At 38.6% G+C, this 18,317-nt stretch overlaps 1 protein-coding gene and 1 pseudogene across 1 annotated transcript in view; both read right to left on the reverse strand.

Moving 5' to 3' along the window:
* The window catches only part of LOC141781524 (interferon-induced very large GTPase 1-like), a 175,159-nt gene extending 164,164 nt beyond the window's left edge, over window positions 1-10,995 (reverse strand). Inside the window, exons 1-3 of the mRNA XM_074657348.1 lie at window positions 8,355-10,995; window positions 1,428-1,533; window positions 1,116-1,156 (exon numbers count right to left, since the gene is read on the reverse strand). Coding sequence (XP_074513449.1) covers window positions 1,116-1,156; window positions 1,428-1,533; window positions 8,355-8,474 — 267 coding nt within the window. The 5' untranslated portion in view covers window positions 8,475-10,995. The remainder of the gene's footprint in view (window positions 1-1,115; window positions 1,157-1,427; window positions 1,534-8,354) is intronic.
* A 5,330-nt stretch (window positions 10,996-16,325) lies between these two features.
* Window positions 16,326-17,502, reverse strand: LOC141781525 (uncharacterized; annotated as a pseudogene).
* Between the last annotated feature and the right edge of the window lie 815 nt (window positions 17,503-18,317).

Below are 18,317 nucleotides of genomic sequence, written 5' to 3' on the forward strand. Positions count from 1 at the left end.
TTAAAAAAGACACTGCTGTATGACAATGACTACTGAGGTCTACAATATCTCAACTTTACCTCCGTTTCAGCTGCACTGTCCTCCAGCTCGTCTCCTGCAGGGTAATGTAACAACAAGCAGATTGGAGAGTCAAGAATTAAATAAAAGGTTTCGGGTCAGTTAACCATTCCAAGTATAGAAGATTTATCTGCATAGTTTCTTTGTATATATTAAAAAGTGCATTGTTCAACATGATGTATGTCCTCTACACCAAATAGACATAATATGTGTTTTATTTTGATTATAATTATCCAGATTTTGCAGAAATGTAATACAACAATAAAAGAAAATGTAATTCTCACGTTCTTTGGTAACTGTTGAAACGGTCTGAGATGATGAACTTGTGTCCTTCTCTGCATCACTCTCCTCCATGGACCGCTCACTCATGTTACTGCTGCTTTCATTGCTGAGCTCTTTAACTCCATCAGCCTCTCCTGTTGAAGGGTCAAAGCCAACAAATATCACAGTTAGTTAGTTCCCTATTTTATTGACACCATTGAATATGAAATATAATTTTACTGTAAATATCTGTTACAATGAAAAATATCTTTAAAATGTTACCTTTCTCATTGGTTGCAGATGATAATACAGATTTGATTTCAGACTCTCCTCCCACTCTTGTTCTCTCGTCATCCTTGTCTGAGTGTTCGGCACTATTCACTGGACCACACTAATAAAATGGGCGATTTTATATGACATTTAGTTAACCAGGTTCTAACCATTGTGATTAAGAACATGATCAAAAATACACAGTGGTACACCAATTCAGAGTACAATAAAACCAAAAATAGAAGAGAAAACAATATGTACAAACTAAATGCAAGCAGGTTCGTGGTTTAGTAAGAAGAAATTAAACTCTGCTGCAACTGTTGTCAACTCATCCATGTGTCCAACCAGATGGCTCATGGGGTCAAACTCTGTTCAAGTCTAAACTAACAATTCAAACAGCTCCAATCTTCTGCTGAAGGTTCAGGTGTTAGTGCTAAAACTTGACTTAACTTCAGAAAAAATAGGTAGCATTAAAAAAAAGAAATGCTTCTGTATGACAATGACTACTGAGGACCAAAATATCTCACCTTTACCTCTGTTTCAGCTGCACTCTCCTCCAGCTCGTCTCCTGCAGGGTAATGTAACAACAAGCAGATAATAGTATCAAACATAAAATAAGTTGGTTTTGGTCAGTTTAGCATTTCAGATTAACTGGATTTATCTGCAAAAACGATGTATAGATTCACAAAGTTCACTTTTCCAAAAGACGAATCTTGTCTGCAAAAAATATTTTAACTTTTTATTCAAAGTTATCCAGACTTTGCAGAAACTGACCGTAAAACAAAAAAGTGATCTAGTCTGAGATGTTGGACTTGTGTTCTTTTTCATTAAAATGTTACCTTTCTCATTGTTCGCAGATGATACAGACGTGATTTCAGACTCTCCTCCTGTGTTGTCATCATTCTTTGAGTGTTCATCATCACCAGGTCCTCTCACTGGATCACACTAAGAACACAGGGGATTTCATTTAGTTCACCTTGTTAGAGCATTTGAGATTAAGAATGTTTTCAGTAGTATAAGCCAAGAAAACAGCAACAAGATAAACGTACAACACTCAAGATCAATGTCACACAGTGATGCTCCAATTGAGTACAAGTACAGCAGAGTACTGCAAAAATAAAAGCAAGGTAAAACAGTATACAGAGTTCCTAACTTCAGCTTTGAAGATTGGAAGTCTTTATTTAGGTGAGACTTCAAATGTGATGACTTACATATAGGTCGAAAACAAAAGTTGTTCTAATGATGATCATTAATGAAGGTGAAACAATGAAGCATACTGAATAATGATGCGGATAGAAACATCTATCACATGCAACTGATGTTGTACAGAAATTGGTGACCAGTTCCACTGTGCCTCTAGTGTGCCATCCATCGATCCCAGCAGGTCGATGAAATGGGACGTTGTGTTTGTCAGGACTGTGATCTTCCAGTGTGTTGGTACAAACAGCTGCACAGAATGGGCATGTTACCCAGCAGCAGTTACAGAGCTGATCAATGAGGATTTGATCAGGCATCATCATGAATTCCTCCATTTTATCCAATGAGAGTCTGCTTACTTCCATTATGACGCATTCAAGACCTTTCTCTATCTCTTCTTTAAGAAAGTCGAAACTGTTTACGTCACTGAAGTTTTAACAACAGATGGTGTTGAGTCTTAGTTTACCTTTTAGCAAACTGGAAAATTCCTCCATCCACATGTCGAGGTCTACTCTCTGGGTTTCGACTTTCTCTGTTGCAGTAAACAAAGCTTGACTCACAAGATTTTTGATGTCTTCATTATTTTTCTTGAGTATGTTCCGTGCTTCATCTTTGTTGTCTGTGAAGATGTATTTCTGTACTTCCTCTCTTATAAACGTCTCAACTTGTCTCCTTGGGTGTCGGATGTAGGTGATAAAACCATCAAAGTCCTCTTTCTCTGCGAGCGACTCCAACATGTGTTTCTCCAAGTTCAGCCTGTTCCCACTGAATGCTGGGAAACTGCACTTCATCTCTCCAGCAAGATCAATGGCAGTCTTGTTACAAACGGCCTCAACAGTGGAACTTTTCAGTTTCTCACAGATCAGTTCTCCAAGCACAACAGCAGACGAGTTTCCTTTGCAGAAGCTTCTGAAAATGTTATAATATTGCATTTTCTTGCTTTCTACATAAGTGAGTGCATCGTTGTTCCCTTTGAATTTCTTGTGGGACTCTGAAAGCCAACTCCCTGCTCTGTGAAACACATACAGTATGAGATCAACTGTAAACTCCTTCTTCAGAGCATATTCCCTCTTTGATTCAAATTCAGAGTCACCTTTTCTTTCACGGTTGGCCACTTCCTGCAAGAAAGTGGATTTGTAGCCTCTTGTAGCTACAGGTTTGCTCTTGATTGCATCAAGGGACTGTTTTTCAACATCATCAATGAAGGATCTTGTAGGGACCTGCCATTTCGGGTGGCAGAAACAGTGACCTCATGAACTCAGTAACATGATCCTTGACTGTGGACTCAGCTCAGTCCTCATTGGCTACTCTAGCATTCACACCTAGGTGTGAAAATCACCGAGAACAAAACCAGAGGAATGTCTTCGTTCCTCCTCTTTCTGCTCATCTCCTCATCTCTCTTGACCTGCGAGAGGTGAGCTGCTGCGCTCCAGACCGGAAGCAGCTCTGCTCTCTGATTCTATGTTCTGTTAGGAAACAGTCATAAGACACAAGGAACCAAAAGGCAGAAGACGCGAGAGCCTGCCCTTTTCACCAGCTAACTTCAAGCAGCAACCGCAAAGAAGTTAGCACCAAGCTAACCAAAGACGACCTCTTTGACTTGGAACCACAACTTTAACCCATGGAATCACAAACCCTTTTCTTCCATGGATCAGTAACGTACTGGGCTTACCTTAGTTAGCAATCGCACAGGGCTGAGCAAGACTGTTCAACGTTGATTTCTAGAATGTACTTGTATTGATTTGGTTTAATGTTATTCATTTAGTTTGACTGTGGTGATTCATCTGTATTTGATATTTGGGTAGGTGGCGTCGCCACATCTGATGTGTTTAGTTTATGCTTCACATAGACAAGGTCTTGCATGCAAACTAACCATCTTTTCTAACCCACTGCATATCTAACACACATTAAGATCACATACAGAAACTGTGAATTAGTTAATCACAAACATACAGCTTCAGATAATCTTAACCCCACATCACCCCACCCACCCCCCTCTCTGTCCTTCTTGAGCACATGTGCTCAGAAGAACAAAGAGGTCATGTGGTGATATGCTGGCGGCCATCTTTGATTCCGCCATCTTTGTAGTTTCACAGTGCTCGCCATTTTGTCCGTAGGCCATACAGACAACCTGAGACAAGAAGCCTCCCCCCCCCCTCTCTCTCTCTCTCTCTCTCTCTCTCTCACACACACACACACACACACACACACACACACACACACACATACACATGCTTACACACTGTGTTTGGTTTGTTTAGTTTAGTTATTTAGTTAGATTAATATTGTGTTTTAAACCTTTATTATCTTGTAAATAAATGTTTGTGGAATATACATGCTGGTCTCTTTAATGTTGCACAAGAGTGAATAATGCCAACCTCTGCTATGTCAAGAACTCCGATATCCTTCAACCTTTACTATCTATTTTGGTTATAGTTATTAATTTAATTATTAATCAACGTTCCAAATTGATAGTTTAGCATATATAATGAGACTATATTAACGTTTTGGTCATTGGTCCCTGATTCCAGGGTGGTGCCCCGTTTATTATTGATGTTTATTGATAATCTTTATTAATATTAATAATTCTATTATTATTTATTAATTAACTTGCTAATAACCAAAACCTGTTACAGTAGAATCCCTACATAATGGTGCCCCGTGTGAGGCATATTATTCTTGTTGGCAAGTGTTCATAATTGTGCAATATTAATTTTCAGCATCATTTTTGGTCAAAAACAAAAATTTCATATTCCACTTCTAAACAAACCAAAAGTGTTTACATTCTACACCACTAGTCTTCCACAGGAGTAGAAGTCCAGCTGTACTTTTAAACAAGTACATTGTGGTTGGAATTGTTTATTTGAGAGATTTTGAGTATTAACACTTTAAAGTTTAAGCCTTTATAGTGTTAATTTTAATAATTTGCTTGTGCCGCTAATTCAAGTTGACCTACGCTGTAGACCTTGAAAGAATTTTGGTTCAGCATTTGAATACCAAGTATTCAATGCAATCTGGTCTAGTCGTCATATTTTGCTGTTAATCTAAGTGTTCCTTTAATGACACAGCGTGCCACCGGCCCTGTGTAACATAGAGGGCTTGTACCTGGCTGTGTAACTGCCAAGCATTCCACAGCCTGAGTTAAGATAAGAGCCACAGTGTGCTACCAGCCCTGTGATATAAGTTTGCAACCTAGCTGTTACTTCCACATGTTCCAGGTTGAGTCACCTTTAAGAGACAAGATCACAACTGTAACTGCCCTGCATCTCAGTTAGTGCATGTTGTGTGTAAGCAAACTTATTTTGTAAACCTTTGTTTACTTTACTGGCGCCTTTTGTTGATGCCCACTAGAGCCACTAGTTGGTCCCCTCCTCCACAGGGAGCTACCCCCCATAGTGTAGGCCAGTGCATTGTTGTTAGGCTCGTGTACCTCCCAAGCTACACCACAAGGTGTCTTCCAACGCAACACCATAGCCAACAACATTGTTTGGTTTTCTGCTAGACATCCTGTTTAGTTTCACCCTCCATTCCAGGTTTAACAATGGAGAACCCCTGTGTAGAGCTTTTTATTTCTTCCCTAGCACAGAGCCTAAACCCTGGCTGCCCTGAACTCATCAGCAGGTTGAGTTTCAGTGAGTGCAGGAAAGAAATGGAATTGCTCCTCACAGACAGGTTTGATGCGCAGACCGCATCCAAAGATTCATTGTTAAAATGCTTACTTCTGATTTTTCACAGGCAGACCAGTCTTGCCATTCAGAGTAAAGCAGCCCTGGAAAAAGAGGTAGATAGCCTAAGAACACAAAGTGCTGATCTCCTCCATGAAGTTCAGACAGCTAATAAGAAAGCCATGCGTTACTTAGAAGACCTGCATTCAGCAGAGTTAGATCTTTGTCAACACAAAGAAAAATTGTTAGGGCTTAGATTAGAACATCTCGCCCCACCACAGTCTGTCAGTCACTGTGATTCTGGCTACTCAGATTCAATCTCCTCACTTGATGAGAGGTTAACTCCCTCTCCACTCAGAAGTGAAAGATTTCCAACCGACTCAAAGTCCTTGGGAATGAAGTCAGCTCCTCAACCTCCACTGAGAGAAAGAGTAAACAGCTACCTGACTTCCTATTGTTCTGAAACTGACAGTGAAGACACATGTAGTTTATCTTCAATAAGATATCCTGCCACATGTTCTTCTCAGCCAAAGAGACATGACACTTTCCTCTGTGCTCCTCCCTCCAAAAGTTCAGCCTGCTCAGCCTCCTTTCCACTCTGTCACAAGGGTGATGACAGCTGTTCAGCCTCTGCTTCTCAGCCAGAGAGAACTTTAGCATGTGATGCACCAGTGCATTGTAATGCTAATTTAGTCTTGCCTTCAGCAGAAAGGACCCCCCATGGTCTCCGCCATGAAGTGCTGGAGTTTTTAGCCAAAGACATTGAATGTTTTGATCCAGACAACTGTGATCAACACATTGATGACTATTTTAAGAAATTAGATCACAATCTAATTGACTTAACACACGCCACCCAAAGGGAGAAAGTTAAACTTGTGTGGAAAAACAGCTCTAAAGCTGTGCACAAGTTTATACAGTCACAACCTCCCAGTGTCAGAAATGACTATAGTGAGCTTCGTCATGCACTGATAGAAGAATTCTCTTCCACAGCTGACGAGACCTCAGCGATGTTTGCAGCCCTTCAAATTAAACATTCACGTAGTGAGAATCCTAGAGATTACTACAAACGTTTAAGGCATGCATACTTCCAAGGTAAGAATGCGCCAGGCTTAGAAGAAAACTCCTTCAAGTCCTTGTTTCTGCAGAATCTGCATCCCTGCGTACGCACATACGTCGTACTCAGGACGCATGAGGGTAACCCCTCACTGTGTGAGATAAGGAAGATGACACAGATAGCTTGGGAAACTCTGGTCATTTCCAAAAGGGGGGGCAAATTAACTGAGCCCACCAGCTCAAACACTAACGTGTCAAGCAGATCTGCCACCTCAAAAGACCACCTTCACAACAGGTCGAACGGGGATCACAAGAGGTTGCATAAGGACACTGAGCGTAACTGCCATGCTCCCCATTTGCATAGAGATAGGCATTCACACAACAGAAGTGTTAGAAAGCCATACGCTGAAATTCTGTCCCAGAATTGGCGTGACCGGTCTGACGACGACCACAGCATCTCTGACCACATTTCAGACTCTGAACAAGATTCAGAACATGGACATAATCTAGCAGACAGTGATAGCTACTCTGAGTGCCTCTCTGCCTCTGGCTACCTGGAGCGTTACAGCCCTGAGCCACGAGTTAAGCACGAGAGATCCAGAGTTACCTTCCCACGGTACTAGCTACACCTAGCTAACAGTGAGACTGACGCTAGATAACGGTGCCTTAATTTTCATTTCCTCTTTTGAAGTTACTAAGAAAAACTTGAGTTTGTTAGCAACAGCAAAAACTCAACTCAGACACCACTGTCCAACTTTACAAGTACATTTGGACCAACTCCTTGGTAGTATCTTGTTTAGAGATCACTAGCGCACAACACTAGCTTAGGACACCACATTATGACTGTACAGAACCAGTCATACACCTGTCCGCATTGTTTTAGGTGACACTCTCTGCATCTCACCTTAACAACTTAACACCTCTAACAATCCTGTTCTTCACTAACCTTATAACCTTATGTTGGCCTATCTTACACAGATCTCTGTGCTTGCTGAGAGATACATAATGAATGTAATCTCCAACCTCTGACATTTTTTTTTCGAATTAGCCACTGCTTTCGCATTCAGCTATGAGAGACCATTCAAACCCAATCTCCTGAAAGATAGTTGACTGATCTTCTTCATAGTTGATGTCCTCAATAGGTTTTGTATCTGCAGTTAGTTCACTAACCCCGCCACTCCAAACAGAGTCAAAGTGCTTTTTAAGTTCCTCTTCATCTTTTGCCTTGTCCTTTAATCGATGAGCGAGCTCTTTGCTCTTTTGTAGCAGCTTGTTCTCAAACTCTGTCTTCTTATAATCTAGCTTTTTACAAGCATTCTTCTGCTGGATAACTTCATCCAGTCTTCTTTTAACTGCTCTCACTTGCTCATCATGAAACTCCTTGATTTTGCTTTCAAATCGTCCTCGCCACTGAACCAACATTTCTTCATCTCTGTCATCATCAAAGTAAGTTGTCATTCCTTTTGTTGTTACTGACAGTCCTTCCGTGTCCACCGCTAGGACGTAGTCAAACTGAGTCTTTCTTGATCTCTTCTGACACTTTGACCAGCTGCATGAAGGCCCCCTTGGTGCACCTGCCAGCACTCACTGCAAACTGTAACCCAAACATGGCATTCAGCATTGTTGATTTTCCACTGCTCTGTACGCCCAAAACTGACAAAACAAAAACTCTCTTGTCAGAGATGCATGGGCTTCATAGATGCGTCCCATTTCTCTAAAGATGTGCTGCAAGCCAAAAGTTGCTGACTGTAGTTTTGTTTATATTTCATCGAGCTCAGTTTGCTTTGTATTTAACAGATCAGATTTGTCATGCTTCTTCTTCGAAGCCAAGACTTCCCCTATTGAGCATACCTTGATTTCAGCTGCATCCACCTCCATATCTTCTACTGCAGCATAATGAAAGAAAAAAGCAGATTGCACAAGATCAAGGTTTAGAAATAACACTATTACTTTTTTACATCTTACTTTCATTATATTAGCAATTTGTCTGTGTTGAGTTTCATTTATTTCTGCAGATTATTTTATCAGGGTTGCAATGACATAATAGCACCCTCTTCAGGCCAGCAAAAAAAACATTGAAGTTTTACTGTAAAAAGAAAATATTGAAATAATCTAGAAATTTTATTGTTTAGTTTTTTTTTCTTTTTGCACGTTGGGCTATACATTTCCGGTTAGTTATGTAACTTATGTGATGTGATTTTGGTTGTACTGTGATATTAGAGACTTGACAGTTGCAGGATGATGCCTATAAATTGTACAGGGTCCTCATAACCTAATGGATTTATCTGACACGGTTGGTAATATAAAGACACCCCAAACCATTTAGGTAAAGTTAAAAAAGATCACTTGGTTTTCATAATAGATTATGTCTCATTCAATCTTTCACAACCTGTAAGCAAACCTTGGAACCACCCTGTTCAGCAACATTGATCACTAAATAGGTATTAAAAAAAGCGTTGTTTCCCCAGAAATGAATGATTAATTTTAATTTATTCAACTGGAGAATCAAGATTTGTGCATTAAAACCTATTAACCTAAAGCTATTGTATTTTATGTTTCAGAACAATTATTACTACTATACTCTCATGCTCAAATATCTGCCTGCTTTAAAAGATTAAAAGTCAAAGCTTTGATGTATTTCTAATTTAAGTTCTGACCATTTTATTTTTATGAAGCAGTATAGGTGCATATGGAGGACAGAACCTGCCAAAATCAAAAGTAAATAAATGACTCGATAAATAAATAAATATGCCATTAAAGGGACTATTTGTAACTTTCAGAAATGCTTGTTAATAGCGACACATGTGGCCGTTAAGTCAACAAAGGCAGCGTCGGGCTCGCGCTTGCTCGCTCTAAATAGACATGAACGAGCATCGATCAAAACAGTGAGGCGACACACGTCAGCTAAAACCACAATATCACTCTATATTTCACCTGCTTGGCAGTAATGTTAGCTGACCAGACGAAGGTGTCTCCATGAATCAGTGCTGATCCTAGTGTTGGCTTTTCCTGGCTCAGCCTCCCAACCGCGGCCGGAGGGAGACACCGGTACCCGGTCGGAGACGATAACGTTTCTCGCTGCGGAGCCCCGTCACTTCACAAGACACGGAAAACCTCTGTTGGTCCGGAGGAGCTGCAGCATTTATTTCTCCACAAACGTCCACTGTACATTCACTAGATATTCTCAGAGCTACTAACTCTTCTGCAGTGTGTAGTGTGCGCGCATGAACGTGAGGTGGAGCGAGAACGCGTTGTGTCAGTGCAGGCAGGCAGAGGAGCGGTCTGAACAGCGTAGCCACACGCGAGCGCGCATGGGATCCCGACCCGGTAGATTTATACCTGTAAAAAGTTACAAACAGTCCCTTTAAATGTACTAAAACATAAATAAATAGATAAATGTAGAAATTCATGAATTGATCAAATGTGACAGAATAATTTTTTTTTGTTTAAATTTGCTTCTTTATCGATTTAACTGTGTATTAATTCTCCTTTCTAATATTGTATTTAATTTTCCCTATTATTCATTTATTTTTCCATTTATCCTTTTACTTTAAATTGAATTATTCATTATTAAATTGTATGTATTGATTTATGTATTTATTTTATTATTTAGTTCTGCATGATTTTCCCTTTGCATTTTGCCCCATATTTATTCCTCCAAACTTATATATTTCTGTATTCTTTTCTTTATACATTTATTTATTTTGCATATTCTTCATTTCTACTTCATTATGCAAATGAGGAGGCTGTCATTCAACGTGTGTCATGGGGTCAGAGTGCATGGATCAATTATATGCTAGCTATTGTTTGATTTGCACACCTGTAGCGGTCGGAGCAGCAGCAGGAATGAAGACTGGAGTTGGTGCAGACAGAGTTAGTTAGTTAGCTAGCTAGCACATAGAGTGCTACAGGAATGAGTCCTAAAACCCGGAAATGAGTTCGCATTTTAGCACTTCTGGTTCCCTCGTCTGGAAGTCAAAAGGTTTCTTTTAATGGGTTTTTAGTAAGATGCCTGATATAAGGTCTGTGGTTTACACAAACTCAAAGAGATTTTAACGTTTTGTTCTACGACATAAAATACATCAATAAATACCTCACTCATGGATTTGAGGCGGTTGCTAAAAAGTGGCTAAATGAGACTACAAAATGTCATCACGCCAACTCGTCCACCTTTATAGCCTTGTTGTGTATACTTGCGCTCATGCAACCATGCTGTAGTTCATTTATAGCCTAACGTTAGCGTTTTACGTCTGGCGATTGCATTCATTCTTCAAAAATCATAAAAGTGGTGTTCATTTGTGGAGATTATCTTACGTTACAAAATGTGTAAGTATTATAAATGTGTGTTTGCCACAGACTTTATTTTCTGCAATAATCCAAAAGCCAATGGGAAAATCCCATTGGCTTTTTGTCAAGGGAACCCGAGGCGATGCTAACTTCCTGGTTGGCCAACAAAAATACGTCATCCCTGGAGCACTCTATAGTCAATTTATGCTCTCGATCAACCAATAGGTGAAAAGTTGACCCCATGACCCACGTTGAATGAAAACCACCTAATTTGCATAATGAAGCAGAAATGCTTAAAGAAATATATAAAGAAATGAATACATCAAAAAATAAGTCAGGGGGTATAAATGGGGGGAAATGCAAAGGGAAAATCATGCACAAATAAATAAATAAATAATACAATTTAATAATTAGTAAATACATAAAGAAATGATGTTAAACAAAAAAATATATCAAAAATAAATAAATAAATGGGAAAAATTAAATAGAATAGTAGATCGGGGGATTAAAACTAAGTTAAATGATGTTACTTTTGGTACATTTCATTACATATTTATTTATCAATTTACATATCCAGTCATTTACTTAATTTTGATTTTGTCAATTTCCACCCTCTATTGGTGTAATCTGTGAATACACATTAAAGATTAAAACCTCACTTGTTTGATTTTGCTGAAACACTGAGGTATTGATCCTCTCTTCTTTGTGGGATTTGTGGTCCAGGTGTTCTTTCTTCCCTCTATTTTTACCACACATCACTCCACTGTAGCCGTGGTGACCATTTACAGAGACCATGACGTCTATTTTTTCCAGCAGAGCTATTATCTCTCTTTCATCCATCATACTTTTTGTACATGTGTGATATCTTTTTTCAACAAAACTGCTGTTGGTTGACAGGTCTGTCAATGCACCTTCACATGTTTCATCTGACTCATGAGTCACAACTGTCATTACATAAGCAAGTAATTCTTTCCCAAAAGCTTTTTCTAACCACTGCACTCCTGAACTGTAATGGCTGCTATGTAGACCATGCGGTACCAGTAAGAGAAAGGCATGGATTTCCTGATTCAATGGGAATTTGTCGATATTTTGTAGACCAAGCATGTTAATGACAGAGATGTGCCGACCACACAAATCATACAGTTTGGTTGAAAACTGTTCCACATTTGTTTGCTCGTCATGGTCAATTAAGATGTTTTTTGATCCAATCTCAATAGAATTTGCATCACCAATTAACACAAGTGTGAGTTCAGGTATCACTGAAACAAAATAAACAGAGAACGACATTAGTATGTTACACTGCAGTAATCAATGAAGCAGCATTGTCAAAGTTATACGGAGTTCACACAAACTCAATGACAAAATATAAGTATATAATTAATTCTCACATTCACATGATGAGTTTGATATGTTTTAATACTTCCTCAGTGTTTGAAACTCAACTGAAACATAATCTATAAAATTAATGTTACTGTACATCAATTCTTGTTTCAAATATTACCTGTCTCGTTGGCTACAGATGGTACAGACTTGGTTACAGACAGTTCTCCTGCTGCTGCTGTGTTGTCATCGTTGTCTTCATCCATTTTATCTGCTCTTCATCTTTACAGAGTCGTGCTGTAGGCCTATGACGAAACCATTGAGACAAATACAACATAAACTATTACTGCAAAGGCACATTACCATTCACGCTGATTGAGCTAATTATTTGAGAGGATAAATAAAAGCACTAAATCTTGCACATAAAACATTTTGTGGAACATCCTGATGATTTTGCTGCTGGTGGAATGTTGCAGATATTGCATTTTTTCCTGCATTAATTTCTTTATATTTTGTCATAAATATAATTACATGATGAGCGAACATGACAAGTATTTTTTTGAAAATGACTAATGGAGGGAAATCATAGTATTATCTTTACCAAGTAACATTGAAACACCCCATTCCACCATAAATTGTGGAATTATCTTTACTTCGGCAAAAAACACAAAATTCAGGCGGCAGGTGACAATTCAAAATATAATGTAATATAATGCAGTCAGGCTCTCAGGCATTCTGTATTACTTTCAAATATTTATTCTCCTGTACAGAAGATCAACTTGAGTCAACACACACATAGGTATGATTTACACTTCCATCCTCTTTTATGTCTTCTTTGGGGGAAGTAACCTCTTTAAATGTAGCCTACATGTGGCACCTATTCACATCAATGATAAATTCATTTTAATTAATTTATAAACCCCTGGACTTTAACAGTTCATATATGTGTTTAAGCAATATTTCTGCTCATGTTCAAAAACGTTCTGCACATTCAAATTATATCCCACATATCTGTGTTCTTTGAGATTTCGAGAATAAAGTCAGAATATTTTGAGAAAAATGTTGTAAAAATGAGGATAAAGTCATGAATTTAAAGAAAAAAAGTCATCATTTTAGAAATAAAGTTAATTTAACTAAAGCTCAGTCATGATGACGTGAAAGGCCGCCAGAATCTAACAGAGCAAAGGTGTGTGTATAAGGGAGGGGGAAACAGAGACAGCGACACAGAGCTGCAGGTCAGAGGAAAGACGTCACACTGCAGTGAACTTTGTACAAATCAATGTAACTGTAATACTCTATGGAAATGATAAAACATGCACGTATGATTTATAGCAACCTTTTCTATTATTCTTGAAATATCACAACTTTTTTTTCTCGTAATATTATGACTTAATTGTGTGTGTGTGTATATATATATACATACATACACATGTACATACATACTTATATTATATATATATATGTATATAATATATACAGTATATTATATATATATTTTTATATATAATATATATATACAGTATACACATATATTTATATATATTATATATGTATGTATATGTGTGTATGTATGTATATATATATACACACACAATTATGTCATAATATTATATATATTAAATATATATATACAGTAAAATGTATGAATAATATATATATACACACACACACACAAGTCTATGTGTAGTGGTTTTCATATTATGAGGACATGTTGCCCGGTCCCCACTGGCTACTTCAAAGAAGTAGTTTGATGGTTAAAACTTGTTTTAAAGTTGAAGATAGGATCAACGATGTTGGAAAGCTAGCATCATTTGAAAGTAGCATCGCCTCAGGAGCTCCGTCTAACCCCCCCCCCCCCCCCTTCCCCTCGGGGCTCCTTCCAAGGCAACGCCCCAACACACACACATGCACGAGCATCACCGCATCGGAACTGCTTCACAGACACAGAGCGGAGAGAGGACCTCAACTCAACAACGCTACCTCATGACAAGTAACCGCGGCAGTGCTGCTTTTGGATGAGTTTTCTCTCCCAATCTCCAGTAAACTTGAAGTACGAGCAGGGAGGCATCTGATTGGTTCTTTCCAAGAGGACAGTGATTGGTAAACAGCTCTTTTCCGGTCCATTTTTCAGAGCTCATAAGTAATGGATCGTTGTCAGGGTGTAAAGACCATTTCAACTAATATAACAAATAGTGTATACTGGATAACATCGTCAACACTGACTTTAAGGTTTTAAGGTTTTAGGGGTGCTTGTATGTGTGTGTGTGTGTGTGTGTGTGTGTGTGTGTGTGTTTGTGTGCAAGCACTCTTAAAAAAACGTCTTCCACACGCAGCAAAGACTTATTGAGAAATATCACTATATCAAACTGAAGTTGTTATAAAAACTCTACATGCTCAGATTTTAAGTATGGACACAAAACAGTACATAGTTTAAACTCACCTTTTGTTCCGTGTCTCTTTAGCTCTGCCTGGTCTGTGTAGATGAGGCTGCTTTGACAGAAAGTTATCCTGTCCCCAACAGAGAACTGATTCTGGGTCTGCCCCTCACAAACCCCTCCTTCCTGCTCTTAAAAACATCTGGTGTGGTGTGATAGGGTTACGGAGCTGAGAGCTCCGCATGCACATGACTTGTAAATCAGTGATGACAAACGTGAAAGTTAAAGTAAGACTGCCTCAACTCATGATTTACCCGAAACCACGTGACTTCAGGGAAAGTGGTGTATAGGTTCATGGTGGAAACAGTCAAAGCACAAATAACTGTCAACACTGAACACAACAAAATGTAGTAGCCTCTCTAACAATGTATGTTTATTCACAGCTCTATGGAGCTGAGAAACTCTGCATGCACATTACATGTAAATCAGCAGTGGTGGAATGTAACTAAGTACATGTCATTTTCTCAAGTACTGTACTGTAAAATATATTTTTGATAATACCAGTTTGGTCAGAAGATATATTTATATTTATATATACTTTAAACTTGAAACTTAAACTTTATGACATTTGGTCATGTACATACAGCTACATACATGAAATTTGACCTCTGGATTTAACCCATCCTAAGCATTTAGGAGCAGTGAGCTGCTGTAAAGCACCCAGGGAGCAACTTGGGGTTTAGTGTCTCACTCAAGGACACTTCGACAATAATATAATATAATATAATATAATATAATATATTATATATATATAATATCAGGCAGTATAGTTTCTAAATGAAGGGCGAGAATCTTCACATCCACGTTTAAGAGTGAAATTGGTCGATAAGAATACAGCAATATAGATCTTTTTCTTTCTTAAGTAATAAAGAGATCTGGGCTTCACGCAATGTTTGTGGAAGGATTCCAGTCTCAAGCGATTCATGGTACAAACTTAAAAGACGCCGTTCTACATTTACAGAAAGCTTTTTATAGAATTCGATGGGAAAACCGTCCTTACCAAGGCTTTATCCACTCTGCATACCTATGATTGCTTTGTTGATCTCCTCTTATGTATTGGGCTGTCCAAAATTTCCACTTTATCAATAGCACTGACCTTAGGTGCAGGAACAATTTTTTAAAAACCCATGGAGATCTTCAGGGTTAAAACTTTCTTCAGAGGAATAAAGTGAAACGTAAAATGCCTGATTTATTTCTTGAGGGTCACGAGTGAGTCCATTACTGACATTAATGTCTGAGATTAATGGAGATACAGAGGACTTGGTGAACCAGAGCATACTGGGTTTGTCACCATACTCATAACAAGCGTGTCTAGATTTCAAAAGCATCTACAGTTTTACAGCGTTTGAAAAAAAAAAAGTTTTCGTCCCCATTTGTCACTTTGACACAAAAACATGGAAAAATAGGTTCCAGGTTGAAAAACACAAAAGTTACCCTTTAACAGTTGTTTGAGGAACTTTAATATAGATTTAACTTTAAAAAAAAAAAAATAGCAGACATTTCGGAGCAGGCCTTTATTACATCAGCCATATCATTTTTGATAAAAAAAAACTGATAAAAGCTTGATAAACAGTACTATATACATGTTACAGGTGCAGTGATCACATAACCTTCAGGGGAATATCAGCTGTAATTGTACAACTATCTTAGGTTTTATCACACCATTATTCCTGATTACAGTTCATTTATTCATAATTATCACGGTGGTTATAAATCTTTGTTCATCAAATATCAGGTTCAGCTTGACGCCTCGGATCTTTGAACCTGAACATCTGTATTTATGTAAAATGTATTTTGCTGTTGAACATCATGATTATGTAGTGAGTGATTATGTACAGTGTATATACAGTATATTCAGTCAACTGTTGTGAGTATGATTAATGCAGGTGGGATATATTTCACTGACTTTTAAATCTTTGTTAAAACTAAAAAGTCATTATTAATAGTTTGTGTTGAAAATAATCCATTTTGTGGTGTTAAACTCACTCAATGACTTCTATCTTTAGAAAAGTTTAAATAATCTATCAAATCATCCAGGGTCAAGATCAGCATCAAGCATCCATCCTGCAGAAACTGAATACAGAACGGGATCTGGTAGTTAGTCAATGACGCCCTCATGTGGCTGCATGTTAGAAGAGGAGGGATGTTTCTGTGGAGGAACAACAGAATATCACACTGTTCAGCCTCTCTGGCTTGAACCCAGAACTCAGGTCACTGGACGGTTTCTGCGGTTTTATTGGATCAATGAAGTCACTGCTTTTCTTTCTGAAAGACTTTCAGCATCTAGACTTTGATCTCTTCCTCCTCTTCAGAAAAGGCACACGGTGTTTTGCGGCTTTGGGAAAAAGCAGGCGAGGTGGTGTCGTTGCTCATCCTCCTTCCCTGTGTAAAGGACCCGCCACCGTAATGGCGAGACAGCACGTCAGCTGCCCTCTGGAACCTTTCTGCCTCAATCGCAGGCTCGGCTCTCAGAGGAGACCCAGTGCACTCATCCGGCGTCCTCAGTGACCTCCTCTCCTCCTCTTGCTCTGCCCAGTTGGAGCTACCAGAGCGCCCCCTGTTGTTCATGTTCCTGCTGAATGACCCACTACCCATGGAAGGGTTGGGTGAAGTCGCCCCAGGGCTCTGCACAGGCGTCTCTGTTAGTGAGCTGTCGTCCTCTTCTTCCTCTTCCTCTCCTTCTTCTTCCTCACCTGCTGCCTGGCTGTGATTGGACATCTGGAGGCAGCTGGGGTTGTCAATCAAGTTCAGTACCTCAGTATAAGGGAGGGGCCAAGGTCTACAGTGAACGAGGTGAGGGAGTCTGAACGTGTCAGCATGAAGCCACCGCTGTCTGGTAGAGACCCTTTCCGGACGTCTCCATCCTGAAACTGTCTGTCAAGACGAGAGAGGCGGGGCAGAGTGACAAATCCTGACTGCAGACCTGCAAACAGACAGAAGAGGAAAACACACTGAAGTCACTGAAATGATCTGAACTAATAACAACATAAATAAAACATCTAGAGACATTCTTGACCTTGAACCAGAATAATCTCAATGTAAGTATGTTACAAAGAATGTTTAAGTGCATAGTTGGATATTGGAGTGAAGTCACTGAATTTGCTCTATGGAGCTGAGAAACTCTACATGCACATTACATGGAAATCAGAAGTGGTGTCAATGCCATTTACTCAAGTAGTGTACTTAAGTACAAGTTTGAAGTACTTGTACTTTACTTGAGTATTTCCATTTTATGTAACTCTATACTTTTACTCCACTACATCTCAGAAGCAAATATTTTACTTTTTACTCTACTACACTTATTTGACAGTATTAATTACATTTTATTAAATACTATGAAGATTCAGATTCTCAATACAAATATTAAACCAACTAATACCTTTTGATGTATTATTGAGTAATTATTAAGTATATAAAGTAGCTCCACATTTACCAGCTGCAACATTAAAGTATCAATAAATACAATCCAATAATATAATATATATTATTCTGCATGATGAGGACTTTTACTTTCGGTACTTTAAGTATATTTTGATGCTAATACTTTTTTACTTTTACTTAAGTAACATTTAGAATGCAGGACTTTTACCTGTAACTGAGTATTTTTATGCTGTGGTAAAGATCGGAGTACTTCTTCCACCACTGTCAATCAGTGATGACAAGAGTAAAAGTGAAAGTAAGACAGCTACATCAGTATAATTCGTTTTGTGATTACTGATTTAGCTGCTTTACTTTGTGTGAAAGTGAAAGCAAGAGAGCTCTATTTTCCCTA

Source organism: Sebastes fasciatus, chromosome 13 (assembly GCF_043250625.1).
Source record: "Sebastes fasciatus isolate fSebFas1 chromosome 13, fSebFas1.pri, whole genome shotgun sequence".
In the NCBI taxonomy this organism is placed as follows: domain Eukaryota; kingdom Metazoa; phylum Chordata; class Actinopteri; order Perciformes; family Sebastidae; genus Sebastes; species Sebastes fasciatus.